This window comes from Rana temporaria, chromosome 7 (assembly GCF_905171775.1).
Source record: "Rana temporaria chromosome 7, aRanTem1.1, whole genome shotgun sequence".
NCBI classification, from domain to species: Eukaryota; Metazoa; Chordata; class Amphibia; order Anura; family Ranidae; genus Rana; species Rana temporaria.
The window spans coordinates 154,566,465-154,583,616 of record NC_053495.1 but is presented as its reverse complement, the minus strand read 5'-3'; the positions used below and the strand labels follow the sequence as shown (position 1 = coordinate 154,583,616).

The following is a 17,152-nucleotide window of genomic DNA, read 5'->3' as shown; positions in this document are numbered from 1 at the left end:
AACTTTACGCTTCGCAGAGCGCTGTAGTACAATGTCGAGCATAGATAAGCATCGCACATCCCGTCCTACTTTTTTTTTTTTTCAGTTCACAGCAATGCAGGGCACTGGTGTGGACTGAAACAGTAGGACATCAGGCAAATCTCCTCGTCTTTTCCTTTCTCTGCTGTACAGGGACTCCAAGAGGTCAATACCAATTTAAATCCAGATATTTAATCTGCTTGAAATTAAAGGATAAGCTCGTCTTTGGAACATTTTACATGTTCTGCCCGTTTTTAGGGTGGAACAGGTAACATGTTTCGGCATCTGCAGCCTCTCACAACCTCCTCAATCCTCCCTCCCTGTGACAGCAGGCAGCCCGGGATTCTCTTTTCACTGTCACATTTTGAAAACAATGTGGCTGTGTGGGGCTCTGCCCATAGGGCCACATCATTCATTCACAACTTCTTGTGAATGAATGCCTACAAGTATCGGCAGCCAATCCGGCTGATGGCTTGTAGTTCTCAATGAACTAGGATGGCGCTAGTGAGCACTCTAGCAGTTCATTGATTCTTCCTACTCTCGGGTAACTGCCTGCCTGTACGATGTATGAGCAGACAGGTATGCCGAGAGTATGCAGGAGCCCCAAGATTGCACCTACAATCTGCGGATTGAGGCTGCAATGTGTTGCAGGCTCCTTAGAAAAAAGATAAATGCACTTTTTTTTTTTTTAGATAAAAAAAAAGTGCATTTGTTTTTATGCTCTATTCACACTAATGCGTTATTTAATGCATTTTGCAGAAATGCAGGGAATTTTTTTAACATGATTTCCTATGGAACATGTTCACATCAATGCTTTTTTGTGCCTCTGCGTTTTTGGAAAGGGCCGGGGACTTTTTTTCCTGCAAAAAGCATCATTTTGCATGCAACAGAATTCAATGGACCTGCATCCAAAACGCAAGTAACGTGTTTTTACAGTGATTTTGCCGCGGTTTGCGGTTTTTTTTGTTTACCTGTGCAGCAAGCACCGCAAAAAGCAATGCAAAAACGTTTAAAAGCAACATGCAAAGGTGTGAATCGAGCCTTATTCTTATTTATTTTTTTAGAAAGGTTAACTTATTCATTAAAAAATACACTTAGTGGCATTATAATGATTACAGAGCTGCATTAAATGTGTGCCTTTTATATCTGCCTGGAGTTCCGCTTTAATACTTTATACTTCCAGCCAATGAACCATATTCTGTGAGGGCTACACAATGCAATAAAAACATTATTAATCACTTAAATACTGGGCACTTCCACCCCCTTCCTGTTCAGGCCAATGTTCAGCTTCCAGTGCTGTCGCACTTTGAACTACAATTGCGCAGTCATGCAACACTGTACCCATGTGAATTTTTTGAGACGGATAAAGATTTCCTTTTTGGTGGTATTTAATTAATACTGTTTTTTTTTTTTTTTTTTTTTGCAAGACATAGAAAAAAATAAAATAAAAAATAAAAATAAAAAAAGGTTTGGTTTAAAAATTCTGCAAATTAGTAATTTTTGGTCCTTCCCTGATGTGTGCTGATAAGGTTTCACCGATGGGCACCAATTGAGCTGCACTGATAAATCAGGGCACTGATCAGTGTAAACAATGTGCTGGCAGCCTTTCCGGTTAACAGCTCTCCTTTCCTCACACAGACACAGCGTGAAAGGAAAGGACTGCCCATAACTGACAAGTCTGTTTACATGTGATCAGACACAGCTGATCACATGGTAAAGGGCTGCTGTGATTGGCCCTTGCCGTGTGTGTATGAAGGATACAACAGTCACAGAGCACGCTGGGTGAGCTTCCCAGGGGGTGCGCGGGAGGCGGGGTTATGGGAAGAAGTCCATGGACACCTTCCCAAAACTGGAAGCTCGTGCTGTAGCCGTCTTCTGGCTATGGGACAGGCGAGAAGTAGTTAAACCCAAAACCAAAAATTTAACAAATTGAACCTTACCAAGCCTTAGATGTGGTAACTAAAATGTTTTCTTTTAGTCCCCCCCCCCCCCCCCCGTCTTTTTCCTAGTAATCCAGCCAGTAACCCACCCTTGGTATCAGTTTGCCTACACTCTGGATGACGGAGAAAGAGACACCTTTGTATAGTAGAATTGTCACTCTGGGGGGAGGGTTAGATGAACTAAAAGATTTGGATACACCAACAAATTGAAGCCAGACTAAAGCTAACACTTTTTAATCAGTTACAGCAACAGTTTTTTGTCTGTTTGTGGTTGAGATTTTACATAAATAACAGCTGACCATTGTAAGCACCACTGTCAGAATATATTTTGTCTCAACCCTCTACATGCTACATGTGTAGGACAGCTTGTTCTGTTGAAAACAATAAGAAAAAAAACAAAACAAAAAAAAAAAACAGGCTTACTGGTAGAATCACCAGGTAAAAATATACTGTATACAATAAAGGTTTGCTCTGGGGTTTAATACCACTTTAATCAGTGTTTGTTAGCATGGTGCACCGCATTGTACAAAAAGTGCAGGACCAATTTTTCTTACATTGGGATGCTTTGTGGGCTTATTCAAAATCAATGGGCTGCCCAACAAAACAAACTTTAAGGAACAGAAACATGTACCTTGTGTAAACGGTTCTGACCAAGTTACTTAGACCACCTACGTTATAAGTCAGATGAGGAAGCAATTTTATAACCTATACCAGGAAAAACATTTTTAAGATAAAACAGATGCAGGAAAACCATACTACACAAAAAAAATAAAAATCTTGCTGCTCATAGAAACCAACCAAAAACTCTTGATCAGCAACATGGACTGAAGAAACACAGGTTGGACAGGTTGGCACGGTTGATTGTTGTCAGGCTAATTTTAATGCGGGGTCTAGATTTCTTTTTTTTTGTTCTACTGACACACACACTAATTACATGTAAGAAAACCGGAGTTAGACTTACCGGTAACTCTTTTTCTAGGAGTCTTCCAGGACAGCCTTGAGATACATGGCTCCTCCCTCCAGGACAGGAAACACAAGCACCCAATCCATAAAATGTGGTCCTCCAGGCCTCCTCCTCAGTTTAACCAAGAATTCCTGAAGGCTCTGAAAAGACATAGCATACTAACACGTCAGTACACACATCCAACTCCTGTTACCAATATAAAGACCGGGTGGGAAACCAGGCTGTCCTGGAAGACTCCTAGAAAAAGAGTTGCCGGTGAGTCTAACTCCGGTTTTCCCCTTTCGTCTTCCAGGACAGCCTTGAGATGATAAGCAATGAACTTACTTTGTTAGGGTGGGATCACTGCCTGGAGGACCTTTCGGCCAAATGTCTTCCTTTTCAGACATCAGATCCAGGCGATAATGTTTGGACAATGTAGAGTAACTGGACCATGTTGCTGCCTTGCAGATCTCCTCCGGCGAGGCGCCAGCCCTCTCAGTCCATGAACTCGAAACTGCCCTAGTCGAGTGTGCCTTAACTAAAAGGAGCCTGAACTCCTTCTAACTCATAAGCTTCCACAATTGCCATCCTAATCCATCTGGCAATGGAAGATTTGGAGGCCTTCTGTCATTTGCGGACCCCCGCAAAATGAATGAAAAGAGAGTCTGAATTTCTGAAGCTACTGGTGACTTTTAAGTAAACTAAAAGGCATCTTCTAACGTCTAAGTTCAACGATGCTTCCTCTACATCTGAGGTGGAACAAAAAGTCGGTAGGACAATGTCCTGCGTCCTATGAAAAGTAGACGCTACCTTGGGAAGAAAACTGGGGTCTGTCTTCTAAAATCAACAGAAAAGGTTCCATTATCGAGAGTGCCTGCAGATCACTCACCCTTCTGGCTGATGTGATCGCTACCAAAAAAAACGTTTTTAGTACTACCCATTTTAAGAGAGATTCCTCCAAAGGTTCAAAGGGACTACCCGTCAGGGCTTTGAGAACTAAAGAGAGATCCCAGGTAGGACAGGTCGTCACCCTCACCGGCATAGACTTTGCCAGGGCCTTGAATTTTTTTTTAACAAATAGATTCTGCTGCAGGGAAGTCTGAAGGAAGACACTTAGTGCTGCCACCTGTACCTTCAGGGTACTAGGGGAAAGCCCCAATTCCACACCTGCTTGCAAAAAAATCCAGTATAGCTGGAATCCCTGGATGATCGAGCCCTTGCTCCTCCAACCAAGAATTTAATCTTTTCCAGATCTTGGCATAGATTGCTCTGGTCACTGGTTTTCGGCATTCCAGAAGAGTTTATATCACTCTCTCTGAGAAACCCTGATACCTCAGCAGCTGTTCCTCAGATACCAAGCTGTTAGACTCAGCCTCTCCACCCGAGGATGAAGGATGGGGCCTTGAGAAATCAAATCTTTCCTGATTGGCAGACGGAATGGTGGGAGAATGGCCAACCTCTTTAAGCTGGCGAACCAAGGTCTCCTTGGCCAAAAGGGTGTGATCAAGATCAGGTCCGTCTCTTCGGTCAGAAACTTTTGAAGGGCTGCTGCAATCAATCTCACTGGAGGGAAGGCATAGCAGAGGTTGAATTGCCAAGGGCTGGCCTATGCGTCTATACCTCTGGCCTGATCCCATGGATTGACCAAGATAAACTGAGCTACCTTCCTGTTCTTCTCGGAGGCGAAAAGGTCCACCTGCGGTTGTCCCCATTCCTGCACGATCTTTGTGAATACCTCCTCGTTGAGAGCCCATTCGTCCTGCCTCACCTGCTGACGAATCAGGAAATCTGCCAGCGAGTTTTGAGTGCCCTTTAGATGGACGGCTGTCAGAGAGGACAAGTTTGTCTCTGCCCAGGATAGAATTTTATTGGCTATGTCCTGTAGAGCAGGGATTCTGGTCCCTCCCTGCTGGTTCAAATACGCGGCAGCTGCCGCGTTGTCTGTACGGACCTGCAGATGTAGTCCTTCTATCCTTGCCTGGAATGTCTCTATTGTCCTCAGGATTGCCAAAAGCTCTCTTTGGTTTGAGGACCGACTTGCCTTTACCGGAGACCATGCCCTCGGGCTACGGCTTCCTCCAGATGGGCTCCCCACCCCCAGGCACTGGCGTCGGTAGTCACCACTGTGGCCGTAGGTTGGGTCCAAGCTAAACCTTTGTCTAGGTTGTGATGTGCTCACCACCACCACAGAGTCTTCTTGACCCTGCAAGAAATAGGCATCTGGATATCTAGATCCGGTCTTCTGCCGTTCCAATAACGGAGCATAAGACCCTGTAAAGGATGCTGATGGAATCTCTGGGAAGCATGCCGTCATCAGACCCAGCACCCTCATTACCTCTCTGACCGTGGCTACCTGGTTGCACTGCAGCTGAGCAACTGCTTGATCCACTCTTGAAATGTTTTCTTCGGGGAGAAAGAACTTCTTCTCCACTGAAGAAACCCTCTACCCCAGGTACAGGACTTCCTGAGACGGGATCAGCTGAGATTTGTCCCTGTTGATTAGCCACCCGAGAGAAGAGAGGAAACTTTGCACCTCCCGCAAGTCTTTCTCTAGTTGCTGAACCGATTTGGCCACAAACAGGAGGTTGTCCAAATATGGAATCACTGTAATGGCTCTGAGTCTTAACGGGGCTAAGGCTTCTGCCAGAACCTTCTGGAAAATTCTGGGTGAGGAGGACAGACCAAATGGAAGAGCTCGGAACTGGAAGTGCCGTAACTCTGAATTCATCCTGACTGCCACCCTGAGGTATTTTTGGAATTCTGGAGGAATCGGGATGTGTAAATAGGCATCTCTGAGATCCAGAGTAGCCATGTGACACCCTGGGAACAGGAGCTTTGCAACTGTAAATATTGACTCCATCCTGAACCGCTTGTATTTCACAAACCTGTTCAGAGGCCGGAGGTTCAGGATTAACCTGAACCTTCCCGATGGCTTCTTTTCCACAAACACATGGGAGTACATTCCCTGACCTTGCTCCTTCTGGGGCACCTGAACCAGAACTTTTTGATCCACCAATTCCCCCAGCTATAAACTTAGAGCTTCTGCTTTCTCTCTGTCTCTGGGTAGTTGTGTAACCACAAAACTTAAAGGGGGCATTGACTCAAACTCCAATTTGTACCCGTTTTTTATTATGTCCAGTATGTACAGGCTTGAAGTCGACCTGGTCCATTGTGGGAGGAACTGCCCCAATCTTCCTCCCACCGGGACGCAGGCGTCACTGAGTTTTTGGGGTGGTTTGAGGAGGATTGAATAGGATTCCTCCCCTTCCACGCCTCTTGTGACCCGTCCAATGTTTCTTGGGTTGTCCCTCCTACTGCTGGTTCTGTTGCCTGAAACCACGAAAGAAAAGTTTTCCCTCCGTTTTTTTCTTCTTCTCAGGAAATGCCTTCTTCCTATAAGTTTCAATCCTATAGAAGAGGCATCCAAGGCCCTCTATAACAGAAAATCCCCTCTTTTATCCATCGCATCTTTGAGGGAGCCAAGATCATCAAAAGCCAGATCCGTCTTCTTTGATATCTCAGCTAAAGGCGCATCTATCTTAGGAACCTTGTTCCAGGGGTGAGACGCGTCCGCTTCAAACGGAAATCTGCGTTTGAGTTTACCCAAGAAGAAAGGTCTCCTTTCAGGTTGTTCCCACTCCAGCAGAATTGAATCAATCAAAGATCTGTGAACGGGAAATACCCTGGTTTTGGTTGCACTAGACCCCTGGTACATTAGGTCGTGCTTTGAGAGTTGAACCTGTTCCTCACAAATCTCTAATGTGTCGTAGATTGCTTTTAGCAAGTCCGCCAAGTCATCCAAATATAACTTATATCTGGAAACTCTGGAGGAATCCTCCTCTCCATCCGAATCGGATGCTGATCCTGCCTGAGAGGATGCAACCGACCTAGGAGCCCTCTCCCTATCCGCTTCCTCTACCTGTAAAAGGGAAGGCATACTAGAAGCTCTAGGTAGGGATGAAGAGGGACCCTGCATCCTGTCCATTAGCCCCTTAAACGACTGGAAAGTTGATGCAATTTCATCTTTTACGGAGGACAGTATCTTGAGACAAGCTGCCACAGAATCATCCTTTACCAGGTTACTGACACATTCTGGACATAATGGCTTATTCCAATTGGACCCCAACTTTGTCCCACATACGGCACACTTTTTTCTAGGCGGCTGCATCCGAGTTCTGTCGTGGGCTTTAACCTGTAAATCAGAGAAATAACCCAGTCACTCCACAGCCCTGTGCCCACCACCACTGTGTATGGAAAAAACTTAGAAGTGCCCGACCCATCACCACTGGCTCCCCACCTAGTGAGGGTAATTAGGCCTATAGCCCTAACCTCCCAGAGTAAGCTATGGTCTGCTCTCACCAAGCTTACCCGAGAGGCACCGGAGCCTGTAGAACCGGAGTCCGTTTCCGCCTATGCACCCTCCATGGTTCTTGGTGATTGCCTCAGTCTCTCTGGGCCTGTCCATCGCTCTGTTCGTCCTGCTAGTCCCCATGCGCCGACAGGAAACCATCCAGGGACCGGCTCTCTCTGAGCCTAACGGCGGTAGTAACTCAGCCACCTTCTCCTCCCAACAGGACAGAGGGGTGCTGCAGGGAACTGGGTTCAACCAGGGGCTCTCCCAGGACCGCCCTGAGATACGGAGCTTTCCCAACAACAATGTTCCTTCATGGGCTCCTTCCCGTCTGGCAGGAAACACAAAAAACTGAGGAGGAGGCCTGGAGGACCACCTTTTATGGATTAGGTGCGTGCGTTTCCTGTCCCGGAGGGAGAAGCCATGCATCTCAAGGCTGTCCTGGAAGACGAAAGGGGAAAACCCCAATATTAATAAAACACAAAGCATTTTAGAATATATGACAAAAAGACTCGCCCCTCCTGTACATGGACAATGTGGGTGCCAACTACTATAGTCTGTATCTACTTCCCATCAGAAACCTTAAAAAAAAAAAAAAAAAAAAAAAAAAAAAAAAGTGTATCAGCCGCACGCCACTCGTTGCTCTTTTTGACATATTTATTAGTTGTCAAAGTGACTGCATACAACAATATCTCCACTTGGGAACCAACTTTCCTTGACGCATTTCACCACTCCTGGTTTGCTCACAGGGATAGCAGGACAGGAGTGGTGAAATGCATCAAGGAAGATTGGTTCCCAGGTGGAGATATTGTGATATGCAGGAGCTAAAAGTGAAGTGTGGCTGACACATTTTTTTCATTTTAGGTTATAGCACTATTAAAGAGCATGTATAGACAGTTTTTTTTTTCCTTTTAGTTTTGGATGGCGTGTGGAAGGATTGAAACCCCTGTTATTATTTTCTAAGAAGGCCCCCCCCCATCTATTAGAGATTTCCTCTCACTTTCTGTTGCATCTATGGGAAGGGAAATCTCCATAATATTATAATTATTATTATTATTATTAATAATAATAATAATAACAACAACAATAGGCAAACTATCCCTTGCAGTAGAGCACTGCAAGGGTTAATTGCCCGTTTCTGCTTAGGGGAAAAAAAAGGGTCCATTCACATCAGCCACTGTGTTACAACGCAGCGGATAGTGTGCAAGCATTGCAGATGCGCTGATCCTGGTCCAGTGCACTGTTCACTTTTTGTAAAGTATGGCCGTACTTTTTCAGCACACATCGCCTGCACACCACCCCAAGATAGTGGTGTGAACTGGCCAAACTGTAGACAAGGCGTTTTGCCTTGTGGTGGAGGTGCGGTGGGGCTATGCTGGAATAGCCACCCAACACAGTCCCACCACACCTGGTGTGAATCTACCCATAACCACTTCAGCCCCGGAAGAATTTACCCCCTTCCTGCCCAGGCCATTTTTTGCGACACGGCACTGCGTCGCTTTAACTGACAATTGTGTGGTCGTGCAATGGTGTATCCAAACAAAATTTGCATAATTTTCCCCCCACAAATAGAGCTTTCTTTTGTTTTTTTGGTATTTGATCACCTCTGCGGTTTATTTTTTTGTGCTATAAACAAAAGAGCGACAATTTAAAAAAAAAAAAATACAACACAATAGCTTTTACTTTTTGCTATAATAAATATCCCACATTTAATTAATTCATTTATTTTTCCCCTCGATAAGCATATATTGATTGGTTTGTGCAAAAGTTATAGCGTCTGCAAAATAGGGGATATATTTATGGCATTTATTATTTATTTATTGTTTACTAGTAATGGTGGCGATCAGTGATTTTTATTGTGACTGCGATATTGCGGCGGACAAACTTTTGACACGTTTGGGACCAGTGAAATTTATACCGCGTTCAGTGCTAGAAAAATGCACCGATTACTGTATAAATGTCACTGGAAGGGAAGGGGTTAACACTAGGGGGCGATCAAGGTTTTAAATGTGTTCCGTAGGTGTGTTCTAACTGGGCGGGGGCGAGACAGACTAGGGGAGAAGAGAGATCAGTGTTCATACTTAGTATGAACACACGATCTGTCTCCTCTCCTCTGAGAGAACTGGGATTTGTGTATTTACACACACAGATCCCAGTTCTCGCTCTGTCAAGAGTGATCGTGGGTGCCCGGTGGTCATCACACCTGCCAGGCACTCACATAGGCTCTGGAGACACGCTTTGGACGCACGTGCCACCGGAGGTGTCTTAAAAAGGCCAACGTACAGCTACGAAGGCTTGAACAGGGGAGCCAACCTGCCGCAGTATATCTGCAGTGGGTGGTCCGGAAGCAGATAAAAAGGAGGAGATTTACTTACCTGATCCTGTGCTCCTTCCAACAGTTAGACCGATCCCTGCAGTTTCTGAATGTCAATGCTCCACTTGTCTAGGGTCCTGACATCATTAAGATAACAGCAGGATCCACAGCCCTGCTCAGGACATGGGGATACCAAGTGACAGTCCACCACCAGATAGTGGGGGAGTGCCACCTGCCAGAGGACAGGAGGAACAGGTAAGTAAAGCAGTTTCTCCTCTCCCCTAGACAAAACAAGCAATAAACCCTTGCAATGTAGGCACAGTGTATCCCACAGCAAGGGATATTTTTTTTACCTGCTCCAAATTGGGATTGAGGGCCCGTTCACACCATTGCAGTCCGTTCCAGTACAGTCAACAACAGTAGAACATGTTGCATTATTTCTAAAAGGAACTGTACAGGAACACAGCAAAGTGCATCCAAAAAACACATTATATATATATATATATATATATATATATATATATATATATATATATATATATATATATATATATATATATATATACACACACACACAATTAATTTTTTTTTTTTTAATTAAATCTTATTAATTTTTCAATTTTTATTTGGCTTCAGTACTATAATGGTTTACTCTAATACTCTCAAAGTTTTTAATGCTGTAATATTTTAACGTTCTGCAGTTTAATGATTCAATGATCTAATGCTGTAATGCTTCAAAAAGTTTTAATACTTCTTCTATTTCACGTCTCCTGTCTGTAGTAATAATATGCAACTTTGATATAGATTTTATAGATTTTTTATATGCGAGTTTTCCATCTACAACTACATCCATGCATTTAAGCGTGTATATATAGACACACACATTTTATATACACACAAACACACACATATTTTACACACACACACACACACACACACACACACACACAATATATATATATATATATATATATATATATATATTTTTTTTTTTTTATATACACACACACACACATATAAACATAACAGGCCTAAATGTCTTCTCCAAGGTAATGGAGAAAGTAGTGGCACAACAGCTGCAACAGCATCTAGATACCCATAATTTGCTCGATCCTTTTCAATCAGGTTTCCGTCCCGGTCACGGGACAGAAACAGCACTGCTCAAAATATGGGATGATGCTCTAGAGGTCGCAGACGAAGGATAATCTTGTCTTCTAGTACTGTTGGACGCAAGTGCAGCTACTACCGACTCGGCTAGCTGAAGTAGCAAGAGTCGCGGAAGGTGATTTATCCTGGTTCTCCTCCTTTTTGGAAAACCGATCACAAATAGTGAAACTGGGACCTTTCACTTCTGAAAAACGCACAGTGTCATGCGGGGTCCCTCAAGGATCCCCCCTGTCGCCGGTGCTGTTCAATATCTACCTCCGCCCTCTCTTTGAAATCATCAGTAGCCAAAAGCTACTTTACCACTCTTATGCAGACGACACATAACTGTACTTTCGCATCCGCAACAAAAAGGATCATCATCTAGATCTAGAGAAATCCCTCTCTTTGATAGAAAACTGGATGACAAAGAGTTAACTTAAACTCAACGGATCGAAAACAGAACTTCTCCTGTTTCACGCCAATCGAAAGAATCAACTTGCAACAACTTGGACACCCACGCCCATTCTGGGCCAAATCATCACCCCTAGCACCAAAGTCAAAAGTCTCTGAGTCATCTTCAACACCTACATGACAATGGATGCACAAATAGGGTCAGTAGTCATCGGATCTCACCATCTGCTGCGCCTACTACGCAGACTTATTCCATTTATTCCTAAAGAGGACATAACAGTCGTGGTGGGAACAATTGTTAACTCCAGACTGGACTATGCAAATGCCCTTTACCTCGGACTCCCAAAGTACAAAATCACTCGTCTGCAAGTAGTTCAAAATACGGCTGCTAGACTGGTGACTGGGAAAAAAACATGGGAATCAATCTCTCCTTCACTGAGAACCCTTCATTGGTTGCCAGTGAAAGACAGAATCACTTTTAAAACAAACACTCTGTCTGACGCATAAATGTGTTCAAGGAAATGCCCCCAATATCTATGCGAAAAACTAAAAGCCCATAACCCCAATCGCGTTCTGCGATGCACCAATCAAAATCTACTCCAAATACCTAAAGCCAGATACAAGTCCAAGGGAGAACGAAGATTTGCGCTCCAGGGTCCCAGACTATGGAACGCTTTACCAACCAGCATTCGGTTGGAGGAGAATCACTTGACCTTTAGGAGAAAGATCAAAACCCATCTCTTTTGAGTTCAAAGGAGAAATGGACAAACGAGCGCCCAGAGGCGATTTAGTTTGCATGTGATGCGCTATATACGTTTTTCACTCACTCACATATACACACACACATTTGTTTTTTATCTCATTTAGAGCGCTGGGATGTGGACACCTTTTAAGCAAAGGAGAATTTAATATCCATTATGTGATACAACTCCCAATCAGTCGCTCTTCTATATATGAATCTATAAATCAATTACACTATGCAGACATTTGTTCTCATTCTCCAAGGCTCTGATGAAGAGGGAACCCCTCGAAACGTGTCAGCCTACCACTAAGCATCTGCCCTTGCATGGGCACAACTCATTTTAAATGAACATTTTGTAACCTAGTCTCTATGATTACGTAGTAAGTTCTTTTTATTTATCTATTTGGTTTTAATAAACTGTATCCATTTGATCCATGCGTTAGATCACACGCCCCTTTTCCTCTTTTCTCACTAAGTGTTTGGAAAGCATGACGAGCAGCACGCCCAGTGAGGAATGGATGAACGCGATGGTTCAAACATTTTCTTTTTCTGTTCTCCTTATACATTACAGGCAGTCTCCAGGTTACAAACAAGGGGCCAGATTCACAGAAGAGATACGACGGCGTATCTCCTGATACGCCGTCGTATCTCTGTGTTACAGCCGTCCTAACTATGCGACTGATTCATAGAATCAGTTACGCATAGATAGCCCTAAGATCCGACAGGTGTAATTGAATTACACCGTCGGATCTTAAAGCGGTAGTTCACCCCCCCCCCCCCCCGACACATTTTACCATCGAGACAGGCATTGTAGCGCGAGCTACAGTATGCCTGTCCCGATTTTTTTAACCCCGTACTCACCTTGTAGTCGTCCATCGTAGATTTCGTCTCCCGCGGGGAATGGGCGTGCCTATGGAGAGGGAGGATGATTGACGGCCGGCCCTGGCACGTCACTCTCTCCGAAGACAGCCGGAGTAGGTCTCGGCTCTTCACGGCGCCTGCGCACAGGCTATGCGCACGCGTCGTGAAGACCAAGCCTATTTCGGTTATTTCCGGAGAAGCGTGACGCGCCAGAGCCGGCCGTCAATCATCCTCCGTCTCCATAGGCACGCCCATTCCCCGGTATCTTCGATGGACGACTACAAGGTGAGTATGGGGCTAAAAAAAACGGGACAGGCATACTGTAGCTCGCGCTACAATGCCTGATTTTAAGGTAAAAGAAAAAAAAAATGTTTTTTTCCCGTCGATAGGGTGAACCCCCGCTTTAAGGATGCAATTCTAGGCCGGCCGCTAGGTGGCGAGGCCATTGCGGTCAGCGTAGAATATGCAAATGACTAGTTACGCCGATTCCCGAACGTCCGCGCTGCCCGTCGATCTAACTTTACGTCGAGTTACGCCGCGTAAAATTAGGCCATGTTAAGTATGGCCGTCGTTCCCGCGTCGAAATTTAAAAAAACACGTCGTTTGCGTAAGTCGTCCGTGAATGGCGCTGGACGCCATTTACGTTAACGTCTAAACAAATGACGTCCGTGCGACGTCATTTAGCGCAATGCACGTCGGGTAATTTACCCGACGGAGCATGCGCAGTACGGTCGGCGCGGGAACGCGCCTAATTTAAATGGTGCCCGCCCCATTTGAATTGGGCGGGCTTGCGCCGAGCGCATTTACGTTACACTGCCGCAAGTTTACAGGTAAGAGTTTGGAGAATCGGGCACTTACGCTGTAAACCTGCGGCAGTGTAACGTAAATCAGATACGTTACGCTGCCGTGGAGCAACGTAATTGTATCTGAATCTGGCCCAAGGTTCTGTAGGTTTGGTCTTAGGTTGAAATTGAAATGCAAGTTGAAATAGGGCCTTTTTTTTTTGTTTTTTTTTTGTTTTTAGTGCAACGTTTGTTTTGCTGTCTGTGTTAATTTGGGCAGCAAATTTCGATTTAGTTTTAGCCTCAGGACTAAAATGGCATTTTAGTTTTAGTCCCATTTTAGTCTTCCACAATTGTTTTAGTTTTAGTCGTATTTAGTCGACTAAAATCTTCAGTACATTTTAGTTGACTAAAACTGGAAATTGTAGAGAAACTCATTATATACTGCTGGAGTGAAAAATGTCATATGTTATTATTTATGGAATTGAGGTATGAACATGCATTACAGACCAATGTTAATTTTGAAGTCAAATTTAAATTTAGTTTTAGTCTTATGCTGCGTACACACGACCGTTTTTTCTCGGGTTGTAAAAAATTACGTTTTTTTTAAATGTCATTAAAAACGATCATATGTGGGCTCCAGAGCATTTTTCATGACGTAAAAATGGACATTAAAAATTTAGAACATGCTGTAATTTTTCACGTTGTTTTTAACGTTGTCATTTTTGACTTCGTAAAAAATGGTCGTGTGTGTGGGCTTTAACGACGTGAAAAAACGCGCATGCTCAGAAGCAAGTTATGAGACGGGAGTGCTCGTTCTGGTAAAACTACTGTTCGTAATGGAGTAAGCATATTCAACACGCTGTAACAGACTGAAAAGCGCGAATCGTCTTTTACTAACACAAAATCAGCAAAAGCAGCCCCAAGGGTAACGCCATCCAAATGGAACTTCCCCTTATAGTGCCGTCGTACGTGTTGTACGTCACCGCGCTTTGCTAGAGCATTTTTCACGATCGTGTGTAGGCAAGGCCGGTTTAACAATAATCGGGTTGAAAAAAAAACATTGTTTTTTCTAGACCATTAAAAAATATTTTTTTTTTTAAACGGTCGTGTGTAGGCGGCATTTGTCTTTTAACTAAAATGCCATTTTAGTTTTAGTCATCTCAATGGTTTTAATTTAAGTCGTATTTTAGTCGACTAAAATAGTATTCATTTAGTAGACTAAAATGTTTTGTCAACAAAATGAACACTGCCCTGTTCAGAAGCTTTCACCTCACTTTGTCCCTGTGACAACTGGATTTAAAATTTTTTGGGGTGTCGCGGAAACATGTCTTGGTGATAAAGCTTCAGTGGAGACACTTTTTTTCCCATGATAACTATTACAAGAGTGAATTTCCCTTCCTAGGGGTAGATTTCCTCTCACTTACTGTTGTCTCCCTCCGTTTGTAAGTAGGAGTCGTATGTAAGTCAGATGTATGCAAGTCGGGGACTGCCTGTACTAAAGGATATTCCATGGATACAGGGGGTCGCCGACTTACGAACGAGTTGGGGACTTTCCCGTTTGTAATCCGGAAATGTTCGCAAGTTGAGCCGCGCATGCGTAGAAAGACAATTACGGACATTTCCGGTGTTTTCCGATGTTCCGTCGAATGCTGTTCTGCGCATGCGCAGCCAATTACGGACATTTCTGACATTTTCCAAGGCTCCGTCTGGCCGTGCATGCGCAGAACGGCAGATGGTCCGCGCAGCGTCCCGTTCGTAAGTAGGAGTAGTTCGTAAGTCAGGCGTTCTTAAGTCGGGGACCCCCTGTACTGTCTGAAGTCTAAGGCTGCGTACACACGGTCGGACAAAACCGATGAGAATGGACCGAGGTTTAGTTTCATCGGTCCAAACCGAGCGTGTGTATAGCCCATCGGTCTGTTGTCCTTCGGTCCAAAATTTTAAAACATGCTTTAAAATCGAACCGAAGTACCGCTGCCTGATCGGTCCAAACCGATGGTTAGTACAGAAAAGCATCGGTTCAAAACCTGCACATGCTCAGAATCAAGTCGACGCATGCTTGGAAGCATTGAACTTTGTTTTATTCAGCACGTCGTGTGTTTGACGTCACTGCGTTCTGACCCGATAGTTTTTTGGAACGATGGTGTGTACACACATCAGACCATCAGGCCACTTCAGCGGTGAACCGATGGAAATGGCCCGTCATACCATTCTCATCGGTTTGGAACGACCGTGTGTACGCGGCCTTAGTGGAACCCTAAGGATGAAATTCTATGGGGAAGTACTTCCCCTTTTTTGATACTAGATGCTACTGTCATGTCTTTGTCTATGCACTCTGGCCATTAGCTTCTTGTTCTATCGTATTATAAAAAAAAAAAAAAAAAAGGATGAATGAATCTGCTTACTGTTGTCCTTATAGACCAGAATGATGCATGCTACAATCTTCAGCACCTCAGCAGCCACTACGGCAGTAGAAGACAAGTAGCGAGGACCCTCCTCCTTAAGCGTGCGGGAGTAGCGCATAGTGAGAACCAGGCTGGTCGTCTGAAACACCAGGATGCCTAAAGAGATGTACTTGAGATGGGATGTCATTGTGCTTTCTGGAGAGACCTACAAGAAAGGAAAAATACAATGTTCTAAGAAATTACTCATTTCATTGGGAAAATAAATACATTTATTTTCGGTTACCAGTGTGTTTAGTGCAAGATTCTGGCACAGCATCAATGTTAGAACTATTTACTGCAAGACATTTCTCCACAATCCAGGCATGGAGTGTTGCTTTATCACAAGTGATAAAGGAGGAAAATTAAACTCATAGAAGTCCAATGAATGTCACAAGATCAATAAACGCTGCACATAAAAGGTGATCGGGAAGGTCAATAACACTGACATCAAATAAAGTAACCCAATGAAAAAACAAACAAAAAAACAGTAATCTGAAATAAAAATACTTTCATACACTATTTACCTGATATTTTAATGACAATTTTAATGTAAAGGTTATTAGACACCCCTTTTTAATTATTATTTATTAGCTACACGCAGAGAACAAGGCGGCGTCAATTTCTTCAAAGTAGCTCCCAATCAACAAACAAAACACCCAACAGGATTTGTGGCACAGGAACCTAAAGCACAGCTTTGTATTTCAGGAAATCAGTCCAATGCTGTCACACAGGCATAAGTATCATCCTCGGTCCTGTGGGCTAGAGCAACCTAGAGCTTACACAGGGCTGTCTTTCTTCCCTCTAAGCACTGAATGGCAAGGCAGGGAGCAAAGGAAAGGTAATCTGTAGTGCTAGCAGCCCCGACACTGCAGTGCTGTTAGCTGTCAGGCTGGACTGACCGCTCTTGTTCCACTGATGAGGCGGAACTGATGGGCACGGATATGCAGCACTGATGGGCACGGAGATGCAGCACTGAAAGACATCACTGGCAGGCATCGCTGATGGGACTGCAATTTTTGTATCAATAAATTGTTATTTCTTATTTCTAATCATTGTGAAATCCTTGGGTACCGACATACTCCATCTTCCATTTTGTGCCAGGGGCATGTTTGGGGCAGCCCCAGGCTTTCCTTTCTAATTAGGGACTGCAATCATAATCAATGCACTCATTATCAGCTGTCAGCGTGAGTAGAGGAATGC

At 44.1% G+C, this 17,152-nt stretch overlaps 1 protein-coding gene across 2 annotated transcripts in view; it reads right to left on the bottom strand.

Annotated features, from left to right (window-relative positions):
* The window catches only part of SLC35A3 (solute carrier family 35 member A3), a 94,640-nt gene that overhangs the window by 35,182 nt on the left and 42,306 nt on the right, over positions 1 to 17,152 (bottom strand). For both annotated transcript variants that reach the window (XM_040360189.1, XM_040360188.1), the window contains exon 2: positions 15,914 to 16,118. In XM_040360189.1, coding sequence (XP_040216123.1) covers positions 15,914 to 16,100 — 187 coding nt within the window. In that variant the 5' untranslated portion in view covers positions 16,101 to 16,118. The remainder of the gene's footprint in view (positions 1 to 15,913; positions 16,119 to 17,152) is intronic.